Here is a 24,303-nt window from a genome sequence, read left to right as displayed (position 1 = left end):
ACCGTAATACATTTTCCGTTTGTGCCCTTATGCATTAGGAACATGCCGCTGAACAATGGCTATTTTTCGACGAATATGAAGGGCCTAGAAAACAGTGTCACAAGGCACTTTTTCGATGTTGGAACGTGGTTTTGCATGGTTCTAAACATGTACAATAAGAAAATAAAAGTTGCAGGAGTGTTTGTTTTTTTCGGTTTCTCCAACCAGTAAATGGCATTTTTTCCCGTAGAATTCCCCATATATGCATACTGTTAGAATATAATCTTATAAAAAGCGATCTGGCAATCCGTCCAAGGCACACAATCAATAGAGCGAAGCGTCAGAAACTGTCGGAATAATATAGATATTCAAAGCGATTTATAATATACAGCAGATACGCGATATGTGCGTGTATGCGCCGAAGCGCGAGAGAGCGATTTATTCCAGGAACGTTGGCTAAAGCTTAGCTTCTCTCACTTTCTCTGCAGCCAGTATCTATACACGCTGTACGTAGCGCCAGTCTGATTTTATCTTTATGTTCTCCACGAGGCACGGAGGCGTATTGGAAGCGGCTCCAAAGGCTGCGGCGGTGGCAGCAGCCGCTATTGAATTTTAATAAGGTGGTAAGGAAAGTCAATGAAGTGAGTTTAAAGCCGAAAGTTAAAGTGACTGTAGCAATTTCCGGCCGCTCGAACTTACCTGCCCTGACCATAAGGCACCCCCCGGCTTTGCGGCTTTCAAGAATCCGCTGTACGACGCAACGATTTTTTAACCGCGCTTATCTTTCGAGAGAGAGAGAGAGAGAGAGAGAGAGAGAGCGCACCTCGCGCGTGCGCGCGGTTATTCCTCGGGAATCCGCTGATTTGGCCGAGCAGCGAAGATCGATTTCATGGGCTTTTAGCGCGATCGAGCGAGCCTTTACAGTGGCCTCGCTTTCCAAACTATATGCGGGGGCGAATTTCGGAGAGTGCAGGGACTAATCTATGGGCTGTCGCCTTCTTGAGCGCAATCTCGGAAACCGTATACGAGGACGAGGGCCGAGAAACTGCCATTCCCGTAAGCTCCGATAATGCTCTCCACCCCCCCCCCCCCCCCCAATAATAAAACACTCGTTACACGCTTCTGGCGAAGCGCCGCATGCCGCGCAAGAATTTCATCTGGAGCGAGCGATTGACAAAGCGAGCCCCGCGCGCCCGCAACTCCTAATCAACCGCGGAAACACAACTGAAGCCCTCGCGCTGTATATATATAACCTAACCTAACCTAACCAGCCGGCAACGGCAGCGCGCTCTGCGCGGAGCTCTCAAAGCCCAAAGTCCAAATGAAATTTCTCCGAATGGCGTCAATTACCGCAGAGACATTCGCCGCTATGCTCTCCCCCTCTCACTCTATGCCGCGCGATGTACAGAGCGAGAATGAAAAGGCGCAGAGGTGAGCGCAAGGGAGGTTAGATTCGCTGCAGCGGGGTAGGAGAGCAGCGACGCGGGAAGGGCGGATCGGCTGGCTCTTCTATCTCCCGCTCTTTCGGAACTGGCAGATAGCGGAGAGCGGAGCTTTAGGTATGTAATATTTGGCTCGCGCCAGCCTCCCACGTACTCGGCTCGGGGGCGGCTTTCTGTACATCGCTGCGCGGCGTGAGTGGGCTGCGCGCTGAGTAGATGGAGAGATTGGCGGGAATTCGATTTTCATTTTTGTATGTACAAGCAAGAATATTTAAAAATTATATAAAAGAGAACAAAAAACATGTTTTATCAAACAATTTCAAGAATTAATTGCTCTGATATTAATTAAAGAAAAAAGCATCAATAATTACTCTTATTTTTTTTATTTTTTATCCGATCTTAACGAAAGAAGGCTCATTTTGTTCGTTGAGAAATTTCAGGGGGAATAACGGAGGATTTACCAGAATGGTGCTAGATCAGTTTGTTTATTAAAATTTGAGTAAATTTTTTAAACAAACTGATTTGAAAATTCCAAATTCTAAAACTACTCTTTTGACCGAGTGAACTACCTTAAGGTGCTGTCGTCCCAAAAGCTTCGCAAATCCGCCATGGGGTATTTTGTATTTCCAAACTTCTAGAAAAACAGAAAGTCTGATCGAATTTTTCTTTCGGTAGAACAATCCCTATATAAAAAAGCCATGACCGGATGAAGTGAAGCCAAGAATGCGTCAATATGATTGGCTCATGTAGTGTGCATGCGTCAAAAGTATCGTTATAATTTTTTGATTTGTTTTTCATTTCTAAAATTGATTCTAATATTAAAAATGTAATATAATACTATAATACATATCATCCCTATATAAAAAAGCCATGACCGGATGAAGTGAAGCCAAGAATGCGTCAATATGATTGGCTCATGTAGTGTGCATGCGTCAAAAGTATCGTTAGAATTTTTTGATTTGTTTTTCATTTCTAAAATTGATTCTATTATTAAAAATGTAATATAATACTATAATACATATCAAATTATAATTTGTGTATTTATAATATTCTATATTGTAAATATTACTATTGTTACAAAAAGAAACATGATGTGAACGTTGACACGAACTGAGTTGAGACATACTTAACGTTAAAATTTTAAAAGGAAGTTGGCGACGAAACCGCGGCAATTTTGAAATTTATATGAGCGCGACATGAATCATATATTGTAAAGTTTGATATATTTCCGTGATAGAAAACAAATATTAAAAATATCAATCAAGCATTTATATTTCATTTAATAAGTTAATGAATTAATAGTAATGAATTAATAATAATCTACTACAGTGCGCTCAGCGCACTGCGCCAAGTCTAGTGTAATAGAAAAACAGTGTTTTTTGGGACGACATCCCCTTAAGGGTGATGGAACAGCGTGCTCTGGTTCGAGAAAGGTCTTCCGACGCTAAAGTTTCGCGCCAATCGCGCGGATGATGAAGAATTCGATCTCCGCATAACGAGAGTTTTCACAGCTGCGCACAACATAACGCTCGGTACACACCAAAAGAAAATGAGCGAGTGAGAGTTGAAGAAAATGGAGAAGGCATGAAAAGGGAAGGCAGCGAAACGAGCGGATCGTATACGGAATGAAAAGTTGCTGCAGGATGCGAGGCAGCGAGATCGTAGCTCGGCCTAACTAGAACACACGACGTCTAATAAAAAAAAGAGAGCTCCGAGAAAGCGCGTATACGTGTATACGTCGGGAAAGATCGCTGCAGACAAGAAGAATAAGAAGCTGGTATTAGCTTCGACCTTTGTTGCTTTGAGTTATGGAAGTTTCTTTATTAACATGACGTTTATATTTCTATGAAACAAACATATATTTATTATAAATTCTCGTTGTGCGCGTCGAGAAGATCGAACGTTGCCCGACTGTTTCTCTTATTCGATTTAACGAGGATTTGAGTATACCTAATCGTAAAAAAAAGAGCTACGCACAGCCAATAAAATTTCATTCTGAATTTTGAATAATGAAACGTCGATATTAAAACTGCCTGATGGGAATCGATTCTCTCAGTTATACTGGTTTTGAGAGAAATTCGATACTATAATTGCTTCGTTCACCCGCATTTTAAAAAGCCATTGGAAAATCTACGCGAATCAAAAAGTCTAAAAAAGGGAAATATCAATAGCCTTTCCTCTTTCAGGCTTTCTCGATTATGCGTCTCAACGTATCTTTGAACAATTTGCATAAAATAAATAAAGTAGTTCTGCAAGTACAAAGCAAATAAATGTACAAGAGGTCAACAACATTGTCCACAACCTTGACAAACAAAAGTAAAAGCTCAAAGAAAGTTTCGTATTATGCTGAGACTGCGGAGCGCTATTAAGATCCTCACAAAACGGCCAGAAGCCCGCGTGTAAATGAAGCTGGGTAAGAGAGTTGTGATACGACGACGTACAAAGCACCAGAGCTCCCCTAGTGTGTGCACGTACACGCGTGATACGTTTACTGGGAAGACTTATTACGGTTTGCTGTGTAAAATTATCCCACATGCAGTGCAAGAGAGTCTAAGCTTGTACGCAATTGTGTACAAATAATAAATAACTTCGTTTCTTATTCAATAAGTAAATAATTACATCTAAATTTTGTTCAAGATCAATATGGTTCATCAGGATCTGTGAATGAAATTGTGAACTTTGTTAACATCTTTTTATTTAATTTCAAACAGATAAAATAATACTTATTATTTAATGATATATTATGAATAAATATGTTCAAATCAAATGAAAAATCAATTTGCTTTGTAATGAGCATTGTAAAAATAATTCGATAAAAGAGAAACTGTGTCTATATAAATTCAAGATTATGTATAAAAGTTATTTCATCTTACTTCATTTGATAACATGCTATAATAACATGATCTTTTAAAAATAGTGTAGTGACTAACTTTGTTTAAAAATACTCAAATACTTTCCTCTGGTCATTTCTTTAGCTTCATCCACACCTAAATGATATGCAGAGTCGAGTAACTTTTTCACTTCTAGTGCTATCTCTTCCTTTGACAATTGTCCCAATCGCAACGCCTCCTGCTTATCATCTGTTGTCAGATCCATAGACCACGTTGGCACGTCTATGGATGTCAAATTTTGAGTAATGAATCTTGTTATGCTCTCCTCGGGCCACAAGTCAGGGGATTCCCTGCCTTGTATTTTTTCTAAACTCATGAGGCTGTCTTCTGTCGCAATAGGTATACCAGACTGTTCTATAATATCAGTTTCAGTGATGATTTTTTCCATATTGATCTATTCTGAAATAAGAATCAAATAAACTATTGCTTCATTGATGTACACGAAAATTTTAAAACTATTAGTTATTACTTTTATCGTTAATTCTAGAATTGAATTTATTGTACTACTGTTGGGCTTTAAAGTCTTATAGACATAGTTTTCATCTTAGGGCTTAGAAAAAGGATACAACTTGTACTATTATACTATTATTGTTATATTTATTATATAATTATATAATGTTTAAAAAATACATTTAGAAATCATGTAAGCACATTGAGTATAGGTTAAGAAACGTTTAAATCTTCTCCAGTTTAAATAAGTGATAAAACTAATTCAGGAAAACTATTACTAACCCCTTAAATTGTTCATAACTTTTTTATTGTTAGTTAGTTTTACTTATAAAATCTTACTTGAGAGTTTGAAATATGAATTCACGGAACGATAATGCGAAGCCTGCATTCGCTTTTCACAGCCCATCAAGCCTGCGGATATTCAACAACTGTGAGGATTTCTATGCAGTAAGTAATTATCGTTATAATTCAAACTTTCTTCTATTTTATCTCAATATTTTAATATGCATTAATCTATCGTGCATATTCTAGAATCAGCAATTCGTTTGTTTGTGTTTACGTTTTCGAAGGTTAGTGTGTATGTATGTACCATAGACATAAGAGAGGTCTATGGTATGTACATCAGCGGAAACGGCGGCCAAGGCGCCAACAACGTCGTTGGTTGCGGGTAGGAAGGTACGATGAATCAATGCTATTGCTGCAGTGATTGGGCTTCAGGTGAGGTTAGACAATTTTATAATTTCTATAGTTGATTGCTTGACTGAAAGAATAAGTATATCATCAGTATCAGTATTCAGTACTCTTACTCGCAGTTACATATATACATATATAACAAACGAATAAATGAACAATAAACTTTGTAGCATGATTATAAATGTTACTTAAATTGAAGCTGAAATATAATAGAATTGAAGTATTTGTTCATCGTCGTAAATCATAACATCAGTTTATTAAGTATGGCTGCTCTTACTTTGATGAATGTGGGGCAGCAAGGAAGCACTATAGAAGGTACTGTTACAACTTTGTTTTATTTCAAAATTTTGCTTGAAAGAAATGCGAAAAGACTAAAATCCATTTCTCTAAAGATGATGATCAGAGCAAAAAGTTTGGTGAAGAAGGTGTTGAATTAATACTAGAAAACAATGTATTTGAAGCTTTAAAGTGTTTTACAAAAGCTTTAGCTGATAATCCTAAAGATATCCGTCACTTTTTGAATCGCTGCTACTGTTATTTAAGATTGAGTGAAAATAAATTGTAAGTAATCTTCATATAGATAATCTTTTTGCAAATTCACTTTTAAGCAAAACATATCAAATGTTTGTAGGGCCCTTTCAGATGCTGAACGTGTATTAGAAAAATCTAGAACTGATCTTTATCTGTTTCTTGCGAGATTAAGAGCTGGTCAAGCTTTGTTTGGATTGAAGGTATTATCAAGTTACATACAGATTGAAAAATCATAAGTATTCATAAGAACATACAAGTATTACTTATTTTTTGATAAAAACTTATTTTTAGAAATACCATCAAGCTGAAACTTACCTCAAGCAAGCATTAGCCGTACATCCTAATAATGTGCATGCAAAAAGAGAATTACTAACAGTCCAAATAAAACGTATAGTTTATAATGGATATAATGAAAGAGATGCTATATTAGCATTAAAAATGCATCCTACTACATTGGTAATAAAAAATCTGTGATTATTGCATTTGCTATAGACTGAATGTATAATTTAAAAATAATGTTGTGTAGGGAGCGATAAGTTACTTGTCTTCTAATAATATCAGACCAATGGGTTCAAATGGTCCACAAGTAGATGATGATTTGAATGTTCCATATCATGATTTAAGTGATGTATATTATTCATCAGATGAAGATGTCGATCCAAGTAATTTTGAATTTCTAAATGACATGTCGAATTATCAACCTGGTAAAATACATTTTACACATTTGCTGCCGATAATCAGCAGGTTTGTGGTGTTCAATATAAACATTTATTTTTACAGTACCCCCATCAATGATATCAGCAAGCATGGAAATATTTCAGTGATGTAAAATACAAAACTTTTGTTAACATATATAGTATATGGGTTGGAAAACTGAATTCTACTATAACAGAAGATGTATTGCAAGCTGCATTCAATCAGTTAGTGCAAAATGTTTCTCCAAACTTTTATTTTAGCATTGATTGTAGCTAATGGATGAATAATTATTTTTCATAGGTTGGGAAATGTTACCAAGGTTTATAAACCAGCTAATGCAGATTATGCGTTTGTTAATTTTGACAACTGTGAAGATGTCAAAAACATTTTAAAAATATCAAGTTACCTCATAGACGGAAAAAAGGTTCCTGTCCAGCCGGCTTATAAAAGGTTTTGACTAGACTTTTATCTTTGATTTTAGATTAGTGTACTCTTAGCCTGATTCTTCTGTGTTGCAACGCAATATTTCGATTAAATTATGTTATTTATTTCTGAAAATTGTAGTGAATCCACCAAAACTTGAATACATGGCGGATGCCTCTATGATGCCTATATCATATAACGTGACTAAACAGAAATAATTAAGTCGGACAGCAGAACTGAGAGCCGACGAACACACGTTTTGACATTCGTATAATTACAAAACAGGCTGGCAAAAAGCGCTCTGACTTGCACTTTATGAGCTCCAGTATGAGCAAAACAAATTTTTCATGCGTGCATGCGCGCGAGCGCGGGCGCCTCCTTAATTCCACGTCTGGCTCTTATTCCGCTCGTTTCCCTGCGCTGCAGCAGCCGAGTTTTTTTACACCGACACGGCGCTGGGTAAAGACGTAGTACGTGCCTCGGAATTGTAAAATGTTTGTGGGCTCTTCCTTTGATGAGCGCACGCGATCTCATCATCCAATCGTAAAAGCGGAGAGTCGAGGATTGTGTAGGCCAGGCCAGACCGCGTTACGACGACTCGTTTCCTTGAGACAGTTGTCGCGCAGCGCCGGAGAACAGAGATAGTTTCTTCGAGAGATAATTTGAAAAGGCCGAGTGCCGAGAGGGAGAGCTGCGGGTTGTCGCTGCGCGCGCGGGATAGTTCGGGAATTTCTGTATCCGACTTTGCCAAAGTGCGGCTGCGGTTGAGTTTCTCTGCCGCGCCGTGTTTGGCTTTTCCTGCAAACTATATGCGTAAAAGCCTGTGGGCTGGGAAGACAAATGTGAGCTTTGACTGCGTGGAAGAGAGAGAAACATTTTTGTTGGGTAGCGTAGTATGGTGTGTGAGTTTTGATTTAACCTATACGCGATATCGAAATTGCCTGAGGTCATGCGCGTTCATCCCGTTCCGACGGACACTATAAAATTATACGAATAGCACTCGATACCGTTCAACGCTGAAAGAAGTCCCGCAGGAATCCGGGAATAAGTCCCATAGTAAAACGCGCGTCCAATTTTCGATACATATTACGTACACGCTGAGCTGGTCCGAAGACGATAACGCTCCCCTTATGTATTAACGCATCCAGATCGACTTATCTGGAGCGCTTCCCTCCATTCAAGCTCCTTAATTAAGATGTATAATTATCGAACGCACTGCGGCAGAGAGAATTGGCGCTTTGTGAGCGCGCGGGCTGATCCAGCCAAAGTCCTGACACCCGGCGCTCGTTTTTATGAGAATTTCTCTAACCTGTGTGTATACGCGCATATAGCGCGCTGTTTGTGTATATTGTACCGCGACGGCGAAGTGAATCGCTCGGGTGTGCGTTAACTACTGCGAGCTGCGAAATTAGATGTGGCGTTTATTAATGCACAACGAGCGTGAGACGCGGCGCGCCGCCGACTGTGTTGAATATTTGTTTGCGCGCTGGCAGAGAGAGAGAGAGAGAGAGAGAGAGAGAGAGAGAGAGAGAGAGAGAGACAGAGACTTGACAATGGGCTGCACTTTGTTATTATTGCGGTGCAGGGATGGAGTCAAGCAAGACGAGTTTTGATTCGGATGTTAAATGATGAATGGATGTACATACGCGAACAGCGTGTGGTCGATGCCATAGTGCGAGTTGAAACACTTTGAAGAGGCTTTGTGCAGGGCAGGGAACGTTAATTTTTGGGTTATGGACATTTCATCGCGACAAAGGCTGATTTAATTTGACGAGCACAACACCATTGAGGATGCAAATTTTTCCTTGTTAATTAATATCTCTTTGTTGGAAAGCTAGCAGCGAAATTAATAATTGCATGGATTGCGATCAAAGGCTGCGATTCGATCAGAAATGCATCCCCTGGACACACTGAGTCGGCGGGAGGGAATAATTTTTTATTTTTCGCTTCGGATTCAGTTCGGTTGATTAGTTTTTCATAATACGATATCGTTTCTCGCAGCTGTATGCGAGCGGCGTTAAAGTATTTTCAAGAAAATCCGACGATTATTATTCGCAGATACCCACGATTGCTTTACTTCCGAATATAACGAAACATCCATGCCAAAAGCCGTTTCGCCCATCCCAACGGGTCAACAAGCCATCATCAGCCTCCGGCTTTCCCGATTAATATTCAGTCCCTCGCGTCTCGAACCTCACATCCTTCACAGGCCGAATGCACATCATCTCCAGATGTACAATTGTGCATGCGCCAACGCTTGTATACTGCAAACTCCCTCGATCGAATGCAGCCTCGGTTTTTTCCGAGACAGGCGTCGCACCGATCGAACCTGCCATTGGTCTTATGCTTTCCAACCTCGTCATCCCAGACCAGCGTCACGGAAATCATTTTTCATCCCGCGCGTCATGAGCTTTGTAACGCAGCTGGGCTGGCTCGACGTCTCGTTTCCGTATATACTTATTCCTGCGCGGTTTATTTTTTCCCCTCTTTTTCCGCTGCAGATAGCGAGGCGACGCTCTTTTTCAGAGGAGAAGGCGCGAGCGAGGAATCGCCGCCGCTATAATGCGTGCGCGAGATTAAGGAGCCACCACACCAGTTATATAGATATACTAACCGTATTAAATTGACGCGCTCATTGCTCCCAACTTTTAGAAAAACGGCTGTACATAGAAGTCTAAAAAAATTGCCGGTTATAGTGTTTGATACCATCTTTCCGCGGAAGCGAGCTGGATAGCAGCCGTCAACGGGATCCTGGAGAAAAAGATACTTTGAAGTAACCTCAGCCAAAATAAACAATAAACGATCGATCTGATCTAACCCAAAATATTTGACATATCTGGAAAGTATTTTCGAAGTATCCTTTTCTCCTGGGAGTCTGTTGATAAATGCTGTCCAGCTCACTTCCGCGCAAAGATTGTACCGACAACTAGGTCCTGTAATTTTTTGAGAGTCATAAAGGCCCTCATTTTCCCAGAAGTTGGGAGCAAGTGATCGCGTAAATTACCATTAGTTGTATATCTATTTAACGGGTGTGGTGGCCCCTTAAATCGAATTATCTATCCGTGCGAGTCTGTCGATGTTAGCTGGCCTCGAGCTTTCCTCCCGCTGCTGCAGATTTCTTGGGGGGATTTGAAATTACGCGCCGAGAGAGCGAGTGCCATTTTCTGATTCTGCAGGCTGAGCGAGCGTATAATCTTGTATTAGACGCCCTAATTGGCGCGACCGTTACTTTTAGGATGTTCAGCCTCTTTAGCGAGACTTGATTATCGGACGCTACTTGCTTCCTTTTAATCGAGCGCATTTAGAGCGAGAACGTTGTTCGCATTGCGGGGTTCATTTGGGAGTGGAGAGCGCGATCATCTCTTTGGTTCGACTTCGACACAGCGACAGAAGCCTTTTTAATAAAGCCGATCGGCGCAGCCTCCGCGGACTCATTCCCGCCTCTATAATTCAATACAAGCAGGCCATGAGAGCTGCGCACTCGGAGCCAAGAGCCCGGAGCGGCAGGAGCGAAGCCGCGCCTAGCCGAGTCGGTCCCATTCGCTCTTTAACGAGTCGCCGCAGCTCGTGATCGTTAATCCGTCGGGTCGCTGGACGAATAAAACTCAAGGGCAGCCGTTTAACCGGCCAAGCTCTCCTCCCCTGCGCGCGGCGAGGATTTATCGCGTCCTGAAGGCCGAAGTACATCGAGCGAGCCAAATTCAGGATGGGGCCAAGTCTGCAGCGCACATGCACTTTTTGGCCGCTGCTCTATCTCGTCGCCTCGCCCCCCGTTCTCTAGGTGTTTGCTCTTGCTTTGTAATCGATATATATATATATATATATATATATATATATATATATATATATATAGAGAGAGAGAGAGAGAGAGAGAGAGAGATTAGATTAGATTAGATTAGATTAGATTAGATTAATTAATTTTTATTTGCGTACATTATGTTGTACGATTCAATATGTACAGCAGAGTAGTAAAAGTACAAAAATAATAAGTTTGAGACATCTGTTTTAGTAGGTGTGTAGTGTGAAAGTATGCTGAGGTGAAGATGGGTTAAGCGAGAGTGAGCAAGTGTGTGCGTGTGCGTGACTGTGTACACGATGTTTATGTGTTTATGCGTTTTCGAGTTCGAAAAAGTAATTTTTAGCTAGTTTCTTGAATACTGCGATGGATGTAATGTTACGGAGGTGTGATGACAGGTTGTTCCATAGGTATGAGGCGCTGATATGAAACGAGTTCCTCAGCGTCTCCGTCGCGAAAGTAGGGATATCCAGAGGTGTCACTTCCCCCCTAACAGGCCGTAGTGCTACGCGAAAGTCAAAGTAAGCCAGTACGTATGATGGTACGGCAGTGTTAAACATTTTTCGTAAGAAACAAGCAGTGAAATACTTCCTGCGTCCGGCAATGGTAAGCCACTGCAGCTCCCGCCTGTATGGGGAGATGTGCTCATCTCTCCTTACACCATAGATGTACCGAATCCCCGTGTTCACGAGCCTCTGTAGTTTTAAGTCGAGTTCCTGCGTCTGGTCACAGTATACAAGAGAACAGTAGTCTATAAGGGGAAACAGGAGCGCTTGCACTAAGTGCTTGCGCAATCTGAGATTGGTACTTTTTCTGAAAAAGTAAAGCCTGTACATTAGCGAGTGAGCACGCTTACACACTTGTGTAACATGCTCCTTCCATGTGAGTTTAGAGTCAAGCACCAATTCCAGATTACGCACAGAAGATTCAAAGCTGACCTGGGCACCCCCAATGTTGATATAGGTGTTAGCTATTGAAGGTAGTGCATTTATATAGTAGGGGGAGACCAGGACAATTGCTTTGGTTTTGTTAATATTGAGTTTTAGCCTGTTCTGTGCAGCCCAGCCCATTATCCTCTCGGCATTAGCACTCATCCTGTTTGATAAAGAATCGAGCTCCTCAAGGTGGCATTGACTGTAAATTTGCAAGTCATCCGCATAGATGAGATGGAAAACATCGGTATCAAGACAGAAACCGATGTCGTTGATGTACAATGCGAACAGCAGGGGACCCAGAAAGGACCCCTGCGGGACGCCGATGTTAAGACGCCGAGGGGAGGAACGTTCGCTATTGTCACCAACGACGGCCTACTCTCTCCCAGTGAGGTAGGAGGCAAACCAGCGGATGACCTGCTTTGAGAAGCCAAAGGTGGATAGCTTTCTTAGGAGCCTGACGCGACACACAGTGTCAAACGCCTTGCTAAAGTCAAAGAGAAGGAGAAGTGTTACTTTCTTTTTGTTTATCCCGGCCCTGGCATCATCAGTTAGCTTAATTAGGCCAGACTGAGTGCTGTGACCAGTGCGGAAGCCTGTTTGAAGATTATCTAGTAGGAGCCTTGATTCAAGGTATTCTGAGACTTGCATGTGCACCAGCCACTCCAGGGCCTTGGATAGAAAGCAGAGAAGTGAAATCGGACGGTACGTCACGGCTGTTGGTGAACTGACTTTGTCGAGTGCGCGCACAAGTGACAATTTCCAGGCAGATGGGAAGCAGGGACAGGTTGAAAATATGACTTAGTAAGGGAGCGAGAACCGGCAATGCTTTTGAAATAACAACCTGTGGAATGTCGTCACTTCCCCTGGCCTGGTTATCAAAGTGCGAAACCGCAGCCAACACGTCCGATTCCGTTATAGTGCTGAACTCGAAGTGTTCCGGGAGGTCAAGACTTTCCAGGGTGAGAAGATAATCCTCAACGGCAGGGGCCAACAGATCGTTGGAGATCGCGCTGAAATGCCTGTTGAGTTCATCTGTGGTAAATCGGGATGGTAATGGGGCCTTAGTGGCAGAAATTCCAAGTTTCTCCAGCTCTCTCCAGATCTCGGTAACGTCGGTCAAGGTAGATAGGCGCGAATAATAATAATTCATCCTGGCTTCCTCGACTTGTTTGTGAGCATAGTCTCTAGCTAGTCTGTAAATGCGGAGATCCGAATCGAGCCTAGAGTCCCTGAAACGCCTGTAAAATCTATCCCTCTCGGATACAAGGTCACGAAGAGCTGTGGTGTACCACGGGTGACGTTGTCGTCTTGGTGTCACAATCCGCAATGGGGCGAGATGATTGATGGCGTTCGTTAGATTAGCGTTAAGTATAGATATGCTTTCGTCGAGTGATGACGTGGTGAGAGATGACCAGTCACATGTGCTAAGAAAGTACCTTAGCTTCTCGGCGCTGATTCCTTTAAAGTTTCTGTAAGAGTATGTGTTAGGTACCTAGCGTGGAATCTGTACGTCGAGAGTGGCCGTGATAAGGTCGTGTCCGTTGATGAAAGGTGCGTCTGTCTTCCAGTATGACAGCAGGCGATCCTGCTCATCGATTAGACACAAGTCAAGCCAGGTGTCAGAACCCTGTTTGTGGTGCGTGGCACCATAGGGAATAGACGAGAGAGAGAGAGAGAGAGAGAGAGTCCCGATGCTGATTGGGCTTTCTTTTTCAGAATCCTGAGAGTGGCCCTCGAAGTGTTGGTATAGGTACAGGTATTTACAATTTCGTCGAAAAACATCGCTGCTCGCTCGATTCTGCGGGAACGAATAACGAAACTCGTTTTTACTGATAAAAGCGCCATTTTTATGAAAAGGGTATACGCATTCAATTTCAACCAATACGCTCATCGCTCACACAGACGCACGTAGCTATATCAATTAAAATAGCCTGGAGCAGAGCTCGCTCAATAAAGCTGCTCAGCCCCCCTCTCTGTTTCCTGTATCCTGCAGCATAGACCCATGCACGCATATACGAGAGTTCCGTCCCGAAAGGAGGTTAAATACGTTTTCGTAAATTACCCGCAGCGGACCTTCCTCTATCTGCCTATCTATCTGTCGAGCGTAATTCCGATATGGAGGACGTCGGCCGCCGCCGCCGCCGCGGATCTTGATAACTCGCCAAACAAGCCCGGAATCGGAGCGTGCGGCTGAGGTTACGATGCCGATTAATCCCTGCTCTCCGCCTGTGCCCACATACACTGTACCCCCTCCCGTTCGCGAAATCTTTCCCGGGCGATTTTCTCTCCAGCTCCCAATCTACGTAGGTAGCTCCTATATCCTGTGTTGACATAATTAAACGCCCGAGAGATTCGCCGATCGCTGGCTCGATTATTTCTTCTTTGGAGTTTTGTCTCCCACCCTCTTCTCCACTACGGCTTTCCTCTCTTTTTCGGGGGTGCGGAGTTTCAATTGTCCGAGGCGAGCTTGCGGACACTTTTTTTCCCTCTTCTCGGTCGACCTGGAGTTGCGTTGGCGCTTCCTGGCTGGCTTTTTTCTCCTTTCTTTTTTGTTGACTTTTCTCCCTATCTCGGAAATCTCCGATTCGTAGAGTGTTTTCGGTATGCGTACAACGAAGATGATATCCTGTCAATTTTCAGACATTCGATATTTTTACGATTTTAACAAACGTGAATTATCGTCGCACTCAGCGCGCGCATATGCCGAGATTTTCCGCGGACGTGATGAACGGGATGTATTAAATTACGAGGAATAATTACGAGCCTCGTTTTATTCTCGTTTAAAAATGGAATCAATTCAATAACCCGAAAATTCCATTCCAAGACTGACTGACCTCGTGCCGACGTAATAAAGTCACATTCGCGCATGGTCGAGCTAACGATAATATTTGATATTTATCATTTCCAACGGAGATATTTACATTGTGTATCGGTGATCAAATGACAAGCGGGGATGCTGCTTTCGTATTAATGAAGATCCGAAGAGTCGTATATACCTCCGCTCCATCTCGTAAAATGAAATAAACGTATAAAATTTCACGCTGTTGACGCACGCGTATCGTAAATTGAAATTTTTAATAATCGTAATGAAACCTTTCGAGAACAATGATAACAATTTTTTTATTTTTTTTTTTTCAAATGAACGGCGAATATTTCTCGCTCGTCTAACAATAAGTACGTACCTCTCTGTATACAGTTCTTTCGTTGGCAAGCCCCGCGTATGAGTCGTCGACTCGTGACGAGCTTCGCCTGCCAAGAAGCGCGGCGTCTCGCGCGTGATGCAGAAGCGCGCGCTGCAGAGCTAACGAAGGATAAAGAGGCTCTTCATAATGCTCACTTGTCGACGGCGTGTAAAGCCAAGTTTGCGTTCATGTCGAGGAGGCGCTCTTCGCCCCGTGAAAATGCAATCGACAATGCGCATAAATCAGAACGACGTGCGCGCGAAAGGATTCTGACACCGCCCACTGTTCATTATGGATTTTCGCTCTTCTCAGATGTTCCACTCTCTTTCGCATAATCGTGCTTTGCGTCGGATTGACTACGAAACAGGATTTTTCCGACATTCCAGGTCACTCGAATGCGACGAGGCACTTTCTCGCAGCTATCTCGCGTTCTGGTGAACCAATAAAGCCATCGCGTTATAGGGAAAATAGTAGCATGCGACGAAAGTTCCGACACCATAGCCGCGTAACGTTACCCTGAATTATATAGTCGTGCCGTCTCGCAGCGTATAGGCAGTTCAAAAACTTGATACGCCACATACTAATTAATTCCACCGACACGCTAACCCGCTTCCTAGCTCGCGAACTTTCTAAAATATCAAGCCTTATAACCCCGACAGCAGGGCTGAGCTCCTCGAACTGCTCGTGAAAGCGGAAATCCAAGCTCTTTTGTTGAATCGCTCAGCCGAGTCGCCGAGAGAATCCATCCCCGCCCATTTAACTTTTAGATTCATTCCACTCGCGCCTGTGTTATTCAGTCCGTAATTAAGCTCTCTGCTCACCGATGAAATTCCCGGGAGTCAATTGCACAATTTCATCTGCGACGCCGCTGTCAGACACGTACAGGCAGACGCGCGCGCGAGTCGGAGACACGTACTTTCGCTGGTAAATTTCTGGAATCGAGAATTTTTGTGGCGTCGCCAATCCGCGTTTTACAGCGCGCGCCTAGCTTTGTGTGCGCAATCAGGCGAGCTTGCAGGAATTTTACAGGCGAGGGATAAAAGCCGAGCTTCACCCGGCGGAAATAAAATTTAGACCAGCGTGCGCTTCGGAATTACATCGCAAATTTTGCATAGGACTGCGCGCGTAAAGTTTATTCTCCTGATGCGGTATAAACAACTTGTACAGGATTCTTTCTGATCCCCGTGCTTATGTTCGATATTAATAAAATTATTCCGGCGCTCGTCGTGCGTACAATAAGCGCGTTATACTCGCGCAAAATAGATTATAGATTATTTATCGCAATAGCTGTATACTCCGTTTGGGTGCGGTGTGTGTAAAATTTGCTACAAAGACTTAGTACCTATACAGATATCATCTTAAATCATACACACATAATACATACATGAAGATTTAGCATCTTTTGGGGCAATTACGAAAAGGTTTTGAAAAAAATGCATGACCACTGGGAGCTTTGACCGCTGCAGTGCTTTTCATTTAACAAAGATGAGTACATTGAAAATCGAAAAGCTAAAAATATACTGACCATTGATCAAGCGCAAAAAAACTTTTAAAAGCGTAAGAAAACTTTTTAATTCAAATAAACACTCGACAAACGGATAATTATGCTTGCGAGCGCTAACCTGTTTTGTGAGGATATATTATATTCTCCATTACCCAAATCAATCGTTGAGACTGTCGAGAGAACTCCGGCGATTAAGCCGCAAACTTTAAATTTTTCCAGACCTTTTCAGAGCCGCAAACACTCGGCGCACTCGAATGGCTAAAGCGTTTTTTTCTATCTCTCACTTGACCGACGTTCCTTAGAAAAGCCGTAAAAGACATTGAACGGAAAGCCGTAAAAAGTTCTCTTTCTCCCTCACCGCGTAGGGAGAAAGCCCATTGTTTCGCCACGCTCAGGTGTATATCTATACGCGTCATGAAAGACGAAGTGCGCGGACGTGAAGGCTGTGTGTGTGTGTGTGTGTGTGTGTGTGCGTGGAAATTGCGCGCGAGGAAAAGAAAAAGAACGAGAGAAATTCGATTCAGCGGGTGTATACACTCGACGCTCGCGAACGAACGGACCTAACTGATAAGTAGATAAAGTCCGAGTGCGGTTGAACTGCGAATGCTTAGCGTCCGCAGCTCTTTCCCAAGACTTTCTCGTTGAAACGGTGTTAGCATCGATTTGAGGAATCGCTCGAATTTTCCTGTGATGATTAGCGTGTTGAATTATGTGTGGAGTAATTTTTTTTTTTAATTCATCAGTTTTAGGCATCACCAAATATAAAATATTCAAAAAAACAGTTTTCAGTCGAGAAAAATTATTCCTGACAATGATTTCTCGACCCGTCAAATTTATTAAGAAGTAGCCGTTGTGAAAACACTCAAATTGCATTTATGAAGGAAGTGGGAAAAGAAACGAGTAGTCGGGTCCTTAAATAAAAAATGCAGCAATTTCGCGTTTAAACTAAATATAAAACAGTAACTTGCTTAGGCATAAAAACCCTCACGGAACAGAGGGAAAAGCCTGAGCAAGCTAGTGAAATAGAAATATTTATTTATCAAGTAATTAAAGGATGTATATAAGCATAAAATACAAAAGTCAAAACTTATTATCTAATTTAACTTACGCAGTGAATGATCGATCCTTATATTTACAGAGCGCTCGCTTACCTAATATTTCGGGGATCAGCCCCTACAATAACGCCGCAAATCGCAAATATCGGTGCGCTGTACGTGAGTCGGACCACCCTCTCTTCTGGGTAGGTTGTCGGTCGAGAAGATGGAGATATCCCGGGGTGGCAACGCCCAGCACGTCACAGGGCCCCGACTTCTCGGGAACGGGTCCAGCCCTCGCTCCGTGAACGACTTGAGACGACTCGTCGAGTCGTCGCGACCGGGATCTATAGCGAAGATTCACTATGCGATGATAGCACGCTTGTGTCTCGCCCATACGGAATTACAGGCACTTTATTTACACGAATTATAGAAATAAGGGAGGAATCACACGCGAGTGATTTACTAACAAATGTAATTCAAATTACAGCGGCTACTACAGGCACTATAAAAAAGCTACACGCGAATAGAGGCTAGGCTTCGGATCACACTGTTCTTGATCGATGCCGAAACGGATCTGACGCTCTCGCGCGCGCTAATCGATCTCAGAAGGGCTTACGCATGCGCTCTTTCTTCGCGCGCCATAATTAACGCGTCATCAATTAAGAGTCGCGAGAATCAAACCATGCTAGGTGATACATATATTATGCGGAGACGTATAATACGCGAACACGTTGTTCGAAGACAAGTTCTAAATGCCGGAAAATATGGCGATTAATTCTTGAAACATGGTTCAACGAAATTCGACACATCCTAAAATTTGAATTGATATTAAATGACCTCAATACCTGTAAAAAAATGTATTCGTACATTAAAGGCCCTTCAAAAAAGAGTCAACGACGATCGGGTCGTAAGCACGTTCAAGATCTATAATAAAAATGAGCTCAATGCCGTCCTACAGACCAACAGAAGCTTTTATCCGCACACGTGTGATCCATCCCGAGTATAGTGTCTCACTGACTGGATCTTCGTGCACTTTGTTTTCGCGCCAGTCCACGCGCGGCAAAGAAATCTATCTCAGCCTTGAGAAAGTTTAAACATTTCCCCTCCGTACAATCAATCAGCCTCCTCTACACTCTCGCGAAACTTGGTATACCTTGGATTTCTTCCGTCGCGCACGACCGAATTCGCGGCCGCGGGCATTTTTCTTTCCCGCCAATGCACTCGACCGCAGCGGACTAAACAAGACAATGCGTGTGTGTGTGTTCCCGCTTCGCACGATTGATGCGGTCTTACAGCGAGCTGTGTCTTCGGGTGCTAAAAGGGGGTGGGGGTGAGAGCCGCAGAGACAGAGCAAAGCACGCTCGAAGGGACGGGAAAGTGAGCGCTGAACTTTCAATCGGTCTACGGAGACATCGCTGTGGGAGGGGAGAAAAAGAGAAGATTAACCTGAACCGGGGACGTGGACAACGACGAAGATGGAGATGAAGGGAAAATGAAAGGAGGAAATCGAGAGGAAGTGGCGGGCTTCTTCTCTTATCCTTTTGGTTACGGTCGACTTTCTTAACTGAGATTCCTTTTTGATTCTCTTCTTTCTCGAGAGGCTCGTTTGTACGCGCTGCGCGGGCATGAAGCGAAAAGTTTGAACGGATGATTCACGGTTGCTCCGAATCTTCGTGGAATTAACGATATCAGCTCTGTGACGGAATTGATCGGTTTATCGGAATCTTATACTAAAAGCATTATTTATTTATTAATTTCCGTTATCATCTGAAACATCATAATTTTGAATGAAAAAAGAAAAAAACAGCTAGAGTAGTAAAAAAATGCTAATAAATAGCATCTGTCACAGAAGCATCCTTTTCTCGAAATAAACCCGCAAGAGAAAATAATGAAAGCATAAGCCCGCGACATCCCATCAAAACAAGCATTTATTACCGCTCCCTCTGCGAATTCGCTGCAGCTCGTGGCGACGGAAAAAATCTTCCCGATATACAGCGCAAGAAGTCAAGCGCTATCCGGATGAAAAATGGGAAACATCGAGGCAAAACCGACAAGGGGCAGAGAGCGGGACAAAAAAGGCGGCCGAGAGATAGCTGGCGAGCCAAGACGTGTTGGGGTGTGTGTGTGTGTGTGTGTGTGTGTGCGCGCGCGCGCGCCGGTGTAGTGCAGCACCGGGTTCGAGGTGAATATTGCACCGGTAGTCCGTCGGAATGGTAGATAAGGCCATGGATGCGCGCAGCCTTCTTTTGGCTCACGCGCGTGAGCAGCGCAAAACCTTAAAGAGACCGTTCGCGAACGACTTGTTTGCACGGCCAAGAGTGAGAAGGAGAGCGTTCCTTCGTGTAGTTTACAGGTAGGATGTTTTGTGCCTTTCCTCTGGGATGCTGAGTGAAAAAATTCGATATCGAAATCGGTGCGCACATTTGCGCTGAAACTTTGAATAAAGTTTTTCTTCTCTATATTATAAGAGCTTTTTGTGGATGGCAAAAATAATAATCTTGAATTTAGGAATCATACAAGGTCGTTGCTGCGAAGCCAATAGCTTTTGCTCAACTGTTTCCTCAATTAATCACATCGGAATATTACCTTGCTCTACATGAAACATGGTCATAAATTAATTATTTCTCCTGCTTATATATATGGCACTAATAAAATTCTCTCTTTGTTTCAGGTGAGTGCAACCGCAATAGATAATATAAAAAAGAACGTCATCCCTCGTTACTCCAGAATCCTTCAACCGCGTAAGTTGTCTCGCAAACATATCGTTAAAGCCAAGTCATAAACATACAGGCCCTACTGCGATGCGTCGGCGTCGATCGCTCTGTCCATACGGCCGTCTCGCTGGCTGCAGCTTCCACAGCATCAGCGGGAGATAAAGAGAAGCTCTCGGTTATTGACGCCTCGCTCGCATAAAAGTTCACGGTGAAAAATGCCCAGCTGCAATACACATGAGGGCGCGCGCATACATCGGAAAAAGGCGCAATTACCCTGGCGACTAGTCGAGCGGATATATGCGAGCGCCAGCAAAAAACACATCGACCCCACTTCCACCTTTGTCGCTCTATCTCTTTTCTTTCCTTTTTGTCGCTGTCAGCCGTCACGGCGCTTTTTCTTCTCTCCCTCTTCTCCCTCGACGACGCGACACACACATACACATACACGAACCCCCTCTCAACGCGCGGTTGCGCGTATATATTATATTGCGCTCACGAACGACGCTTCGACTAAACTGCTGACTGCAGCAGCCGAATCATTTGTATACACACGCGGGCTGCACAGCGAGCTCGTATAATGCGCCGGCAGATTTTGAATGCTTGGGAAAAGACGCGATGATACGTGAAAATTTATGCATAAGCAAACTTTGCTAGGCGCGTCGGCTCGTCTGGTCGCGTTTCGAAAGAGCTTTCCCACCGCGCCGCGCTTTCATCTTTTTCTCCTTCTCAACTTCTTCTTCTTCTTTGGCTCCTTTGTGAAATTCGCGGTAACGACGATCGATAAGGAGCTTGGCCTTTTAGCGCGCTATTATGTGCGTATGGGTGAAATTAATCGAGCGTCGCTTGCACACGAGAGCACGGGAATCGGTCGTCGGCTTGCGTTTAAACCTGCGCGCCGGAATTATCGCGCCAATTAATTTATCCGGGCAGTTATGATAATCTATACTAAATTGCAATGTTATCGCTCCGACGTACGGTTACATTACGCATCGAGCGGTATATTGATACACCAGCCACTTGCAGAGGAGCCCGGGCCACGCCCCTCCGAGATTACAGGAGAAGCTGCGAGAAGGAGGTCTGCCCCGCGCAATAATGATGCCGCGGGGGTCTCGGGCCCGGTCGCCGCGCGATTTTCGGACTAAGCCTCGTCGCGCGGCTCTTCATTAACGCCTCGCTAAAAGCGCAAGCTAAATATACGTATACACACTCCCTTGGCTCTCTGCGCGTGGTAACAAACAGTCCCTCTTTCACCGGGCTGCGCGCCTTAATAAGCGCGCGAGCGCGAGCTCGGCTTAACGACTCGCCGGCTTCTGTAAATATAAAATGCGCTCCCGGCAAACCGCCGGCGGGCCCGAGAATCGTGCGCTTTTTCTCTTTTTGCCGAGGGTTCAGCCGACGAACGAGTGTTTTTCTTTGCGCTTTTCGCGCGCCGCGCGCTCGTCGCTTTTCCGTGTTTTGTTTCTCGCTCTCGAGAATACGAGGCGACGTGTCGCCGGGGCAGGTGTAGTCGGGCGTGTTGCGTGCGCGAAGTTTTGAAAGCTTTCTTCAAAGTGCATTTCGGGATCTCGACACAAGGAGACATAGATAGATAAATGGATAGGCGGGATTCTTCCTTCATCGCCTTATAACTCAGCGCCCAGCAGATCATCTTGCATCAACGGCGCAATGCTCTTCCGCGCGCGGACTTCAGGAGCGCTGCATCAAGCTCCAGCTGTAGCGAGCGGCGGATTATGCGCGAATTCCCGACGAGATTGCGTTCATGAAATTTAATTTAGCTAAGAGCATCGCAGCATCGAGTCGCCCTGATGAGCTGATTTCGAACGACAAACAGACTCGGCTCGGCTGTATCGTGCGCGCACGCACTGCGAACAAAAGTCAAAAGCTCTTTGCGCCCTCCGTTGGTACGCGTGCTTTCGACGAAAAGCTCGTAATTCGGCTTCGGATATAACGAACGCGATTCGCAGTGATTATGCCCACTTAAAGCTAATGGGCGCTGATGAAATTCGTTCCGCGTGGTTATACATGTATAGGTGTCTCCACGAGCGTATCACGCGGCTGATTTTCATTTCGCGCATTCCTTGGCTGGTACGGATGTATTTCTGAAAATGGATAGCGATATTAAAAATGTCGTCGCAGTTCGCTCCGTGAATGAGCAATGTTTTATCGGCATCATGAAAACACGGACTTTTTCGCAAACTCAAAGTGCATACGCTTCACCTTAAAATACTTTGCTACGATCACTACTGCGGCACTAACTTCACCCGCAAACACGAAACTATTCCAATTTTGAAAACTCTAGGAGATAATTCAGACGCCCAAGAGCAAAGTTCAAGAGCGAATTAGTTATGAAAACGAATCTTTGCTCGCGTGGATGTCGCCTAAATTTGCGTTCCAAAAACTTGCTAGTACGCGACGACGACTCGCTGCACCGCTGCGTCTTCGAAATTCCAAGTTCGGAATCAAAGCGACGATTAATGCCAGAACTGAAGCCAATCGAGGAGCACGGCGGCAGCGTATTCAAACAAATCAGATTCACAGTAGCGGTAGCAGCGGCAGCAGCAGCAGCGCATTACGAGCAGGAGCATCAGATACACACTGACAAGGCCCCGTGTACAGGCCGATATATCGAGGCGGAGGCGTGCACGCAGCAGTGTCGGTGGCGGCGTCGCACGAACAATGAATTCCGGTACAGCAGCGCGCCGGAGGACCAGCGGCAACTCCATCCCGCGCACAGCTAGCTGCAGCCGGCTCTTCCCGTAGGGACGGATAGTCGTCGTGCGATAAGTCAATAATTAATTAGTCTCGGCGGAGATTAATACGTGCACCGCCCCGTTATTGTTGCCGAGATACGCCGCCAGCCAGCCGCTACACTCTGGCCTCGCGCAGATACAGCGCCGCGCGCGTACAATCGAATTTCAAGGAAGCCTTTCGTCATGCGGATTTCCATCGCTCTCTGCTTGCGCTCGCGCAGCTTTTTCGATGCAAACTGCGCGCGCGATGAATTTTAATTCAGCATTGCGCGTCGCTCGGTTTTTCGCCCCTCCGGTTCCCAGGGTTAGGCTAGTTAGCCTGCTTGTGGTTTGGTAGGGGTAGTTTCTAGGGGTTAAGCAGGTTAGGGGTAGGTATTTAGGTGATTAGCTGGCTCATGGTGTATTGTTCCCTGAGATAGATGAGTTAGACTGCTTGTGGTTTGGTAGGGGTGGCTTCTAGAGGTCGCATGGGTTTAGGGGAAGGTGATACAATAATTTCCGCACCTGTAGCTTAAACTTGATACTTTTTTAAAGAGTTTTAAAAAAATCATGGCTCTACGATTAAAAATGACGCGTGGCTCGAATTTTGTCCATTTTCTCCCACTGTGCGTCGTCTAACTTTTTGCTGCGGAGAAATGATTAATCAAAACACGCCTCGAGGGATGACTTTTTTTTGGCCTGTATCGCCTAATGATTTTTGCTAACGCGAGCCATTTGTCGCGAAAGGGAGTCCAGCCCCTCAGGCAGGGAGATTGAAATTTCAAAGCTTATAAATCACTCCGGCTGAGCCGCGTATCGACAAAGTTCTATCTCTATCTTTCTTTTTCGAAGTTCTGCCGAGCCGGGGCTCGTTTTTTTCTGCTTCCTTCTTTTGTGCATTTACAAGAGGGGTATCACCGCACCGATTCTCGTCGAACGATGGTTTATTCGGTTCATGTCTTCGATGATCAAAGCGGAAGCGATTCGCGTGTACCACTCTGCGCGGTCAAACCTTAGGGAGATGACGTGCGGAGTCTGTGTGCAGCTTTATTGCGTGTGTGATCGACACTTTTTACAACCCACTTTGCGATGGGATCTCTTTTTCATTTCGATGCTAGTCGCGTGGATTTCGATCTGACGAAAAAGACGATGACATATTAAAGTCGAATCAATCATTCAAGAGCGTTGCTTTTTCCGGCTGCGCGTCGAGATTTTAAAATTCACGCGTGTTGAAAGAACGTCTCCGGCGGATTCGTTAAAAATTAAAAAGCATCGCAAAAAGTTGAAAGCTCATCCTCACC

At 44.1% G+C, this 24,303-nt stretch overlaps 3 protein-coding genes across 5 annotated transcripts in view; 2 read left to right on the top strand and 1 right to left on the bottom strand.

Moving 5' to 3' along the window:
* The window catches only part of LOC100121155 (neuroligin 3), a 279,197-nt gene that overhangs the window by 81,527 nt on the left and 173,367 nt on the right, over positions 1-24,303 (top strand). The gene's annotated exons all lie outside the window — the stretch shown is intronic.
* Positions 4,100-7,699, bottom strand: LOC100680089 (protein lin-52 homolog). 2 transcript variants are annotated; one of them, XM_003427285.5, is made up of 3 exons: positions 7,089-7,699; positions 5,102-5,522; positions 4,100-4,711 (listed from the first exon to the last, which is right to left on the bottom strand). In XM_003427285.5, exon 3 carries the CDS (start codon positions 4,698-4,700, stop codon positions 4,347-4,349), a length of 354 nt encoding a protein of 117 aa, XP_003427333.1. In that variant the 5' UTR covers positions 4,701-4,711; positions 5,102-5,522; positions 7,089-7,699; the 3' UTR covers positions 4,100-4,346. The 2 variants fall into 2 exon arrangements, with proteins under 2 accessions (XP_003427333.1, XP_032455064.1); XM_032599173.1 differs by having other exon boundaries at positions 4,105-4,706; positions 7,089-7,451.
* Positions 5,388-7,240, top strand: LOC100679047 (tetratricopeptide repeat protein 31-like). The gene is made up of 8 exons (XM_016988587.3): positions 5,388-5,479; positions 5,626-5,770; positions 5,848-6,016; positions 6,087-6,186; positions 6,278-6,442; positions 6,513-6,690; positions 6,767-6,906; positions 6,983-7,240. Exons 2-7 carry the CDS (start codon positions 5,719-5,721, stop codon positions 6,808-6,810), a joined length of 708 nt encoding a protein of 235 aa, XP_016844076.1. The 5' UTR covers positions 5,388-5,479; positions 5,626-5,718; the 3' UTR covers positions 6,811-6,906; positions 6,983-7,240.

Source organism: Nasonia vitripennis, chromosome 4, assembly GCF_009193385.2.
Source record: "Nasonia vitripennis strain AsymCx chromosome 4, Nvit_psr_1.1, whole genome shotgun sequence".
Classification (NCBI taxonomy): domain Eukaryota; kingdom Metazoa; phylum Arthropoda; class Insecta; order Hymenoptera; family Pteromalidae; genus Nasonia; species Nasonia vitripennis.
This window is presented reverse-complemented; position numbering and strand designations above follow the sequence as displayed.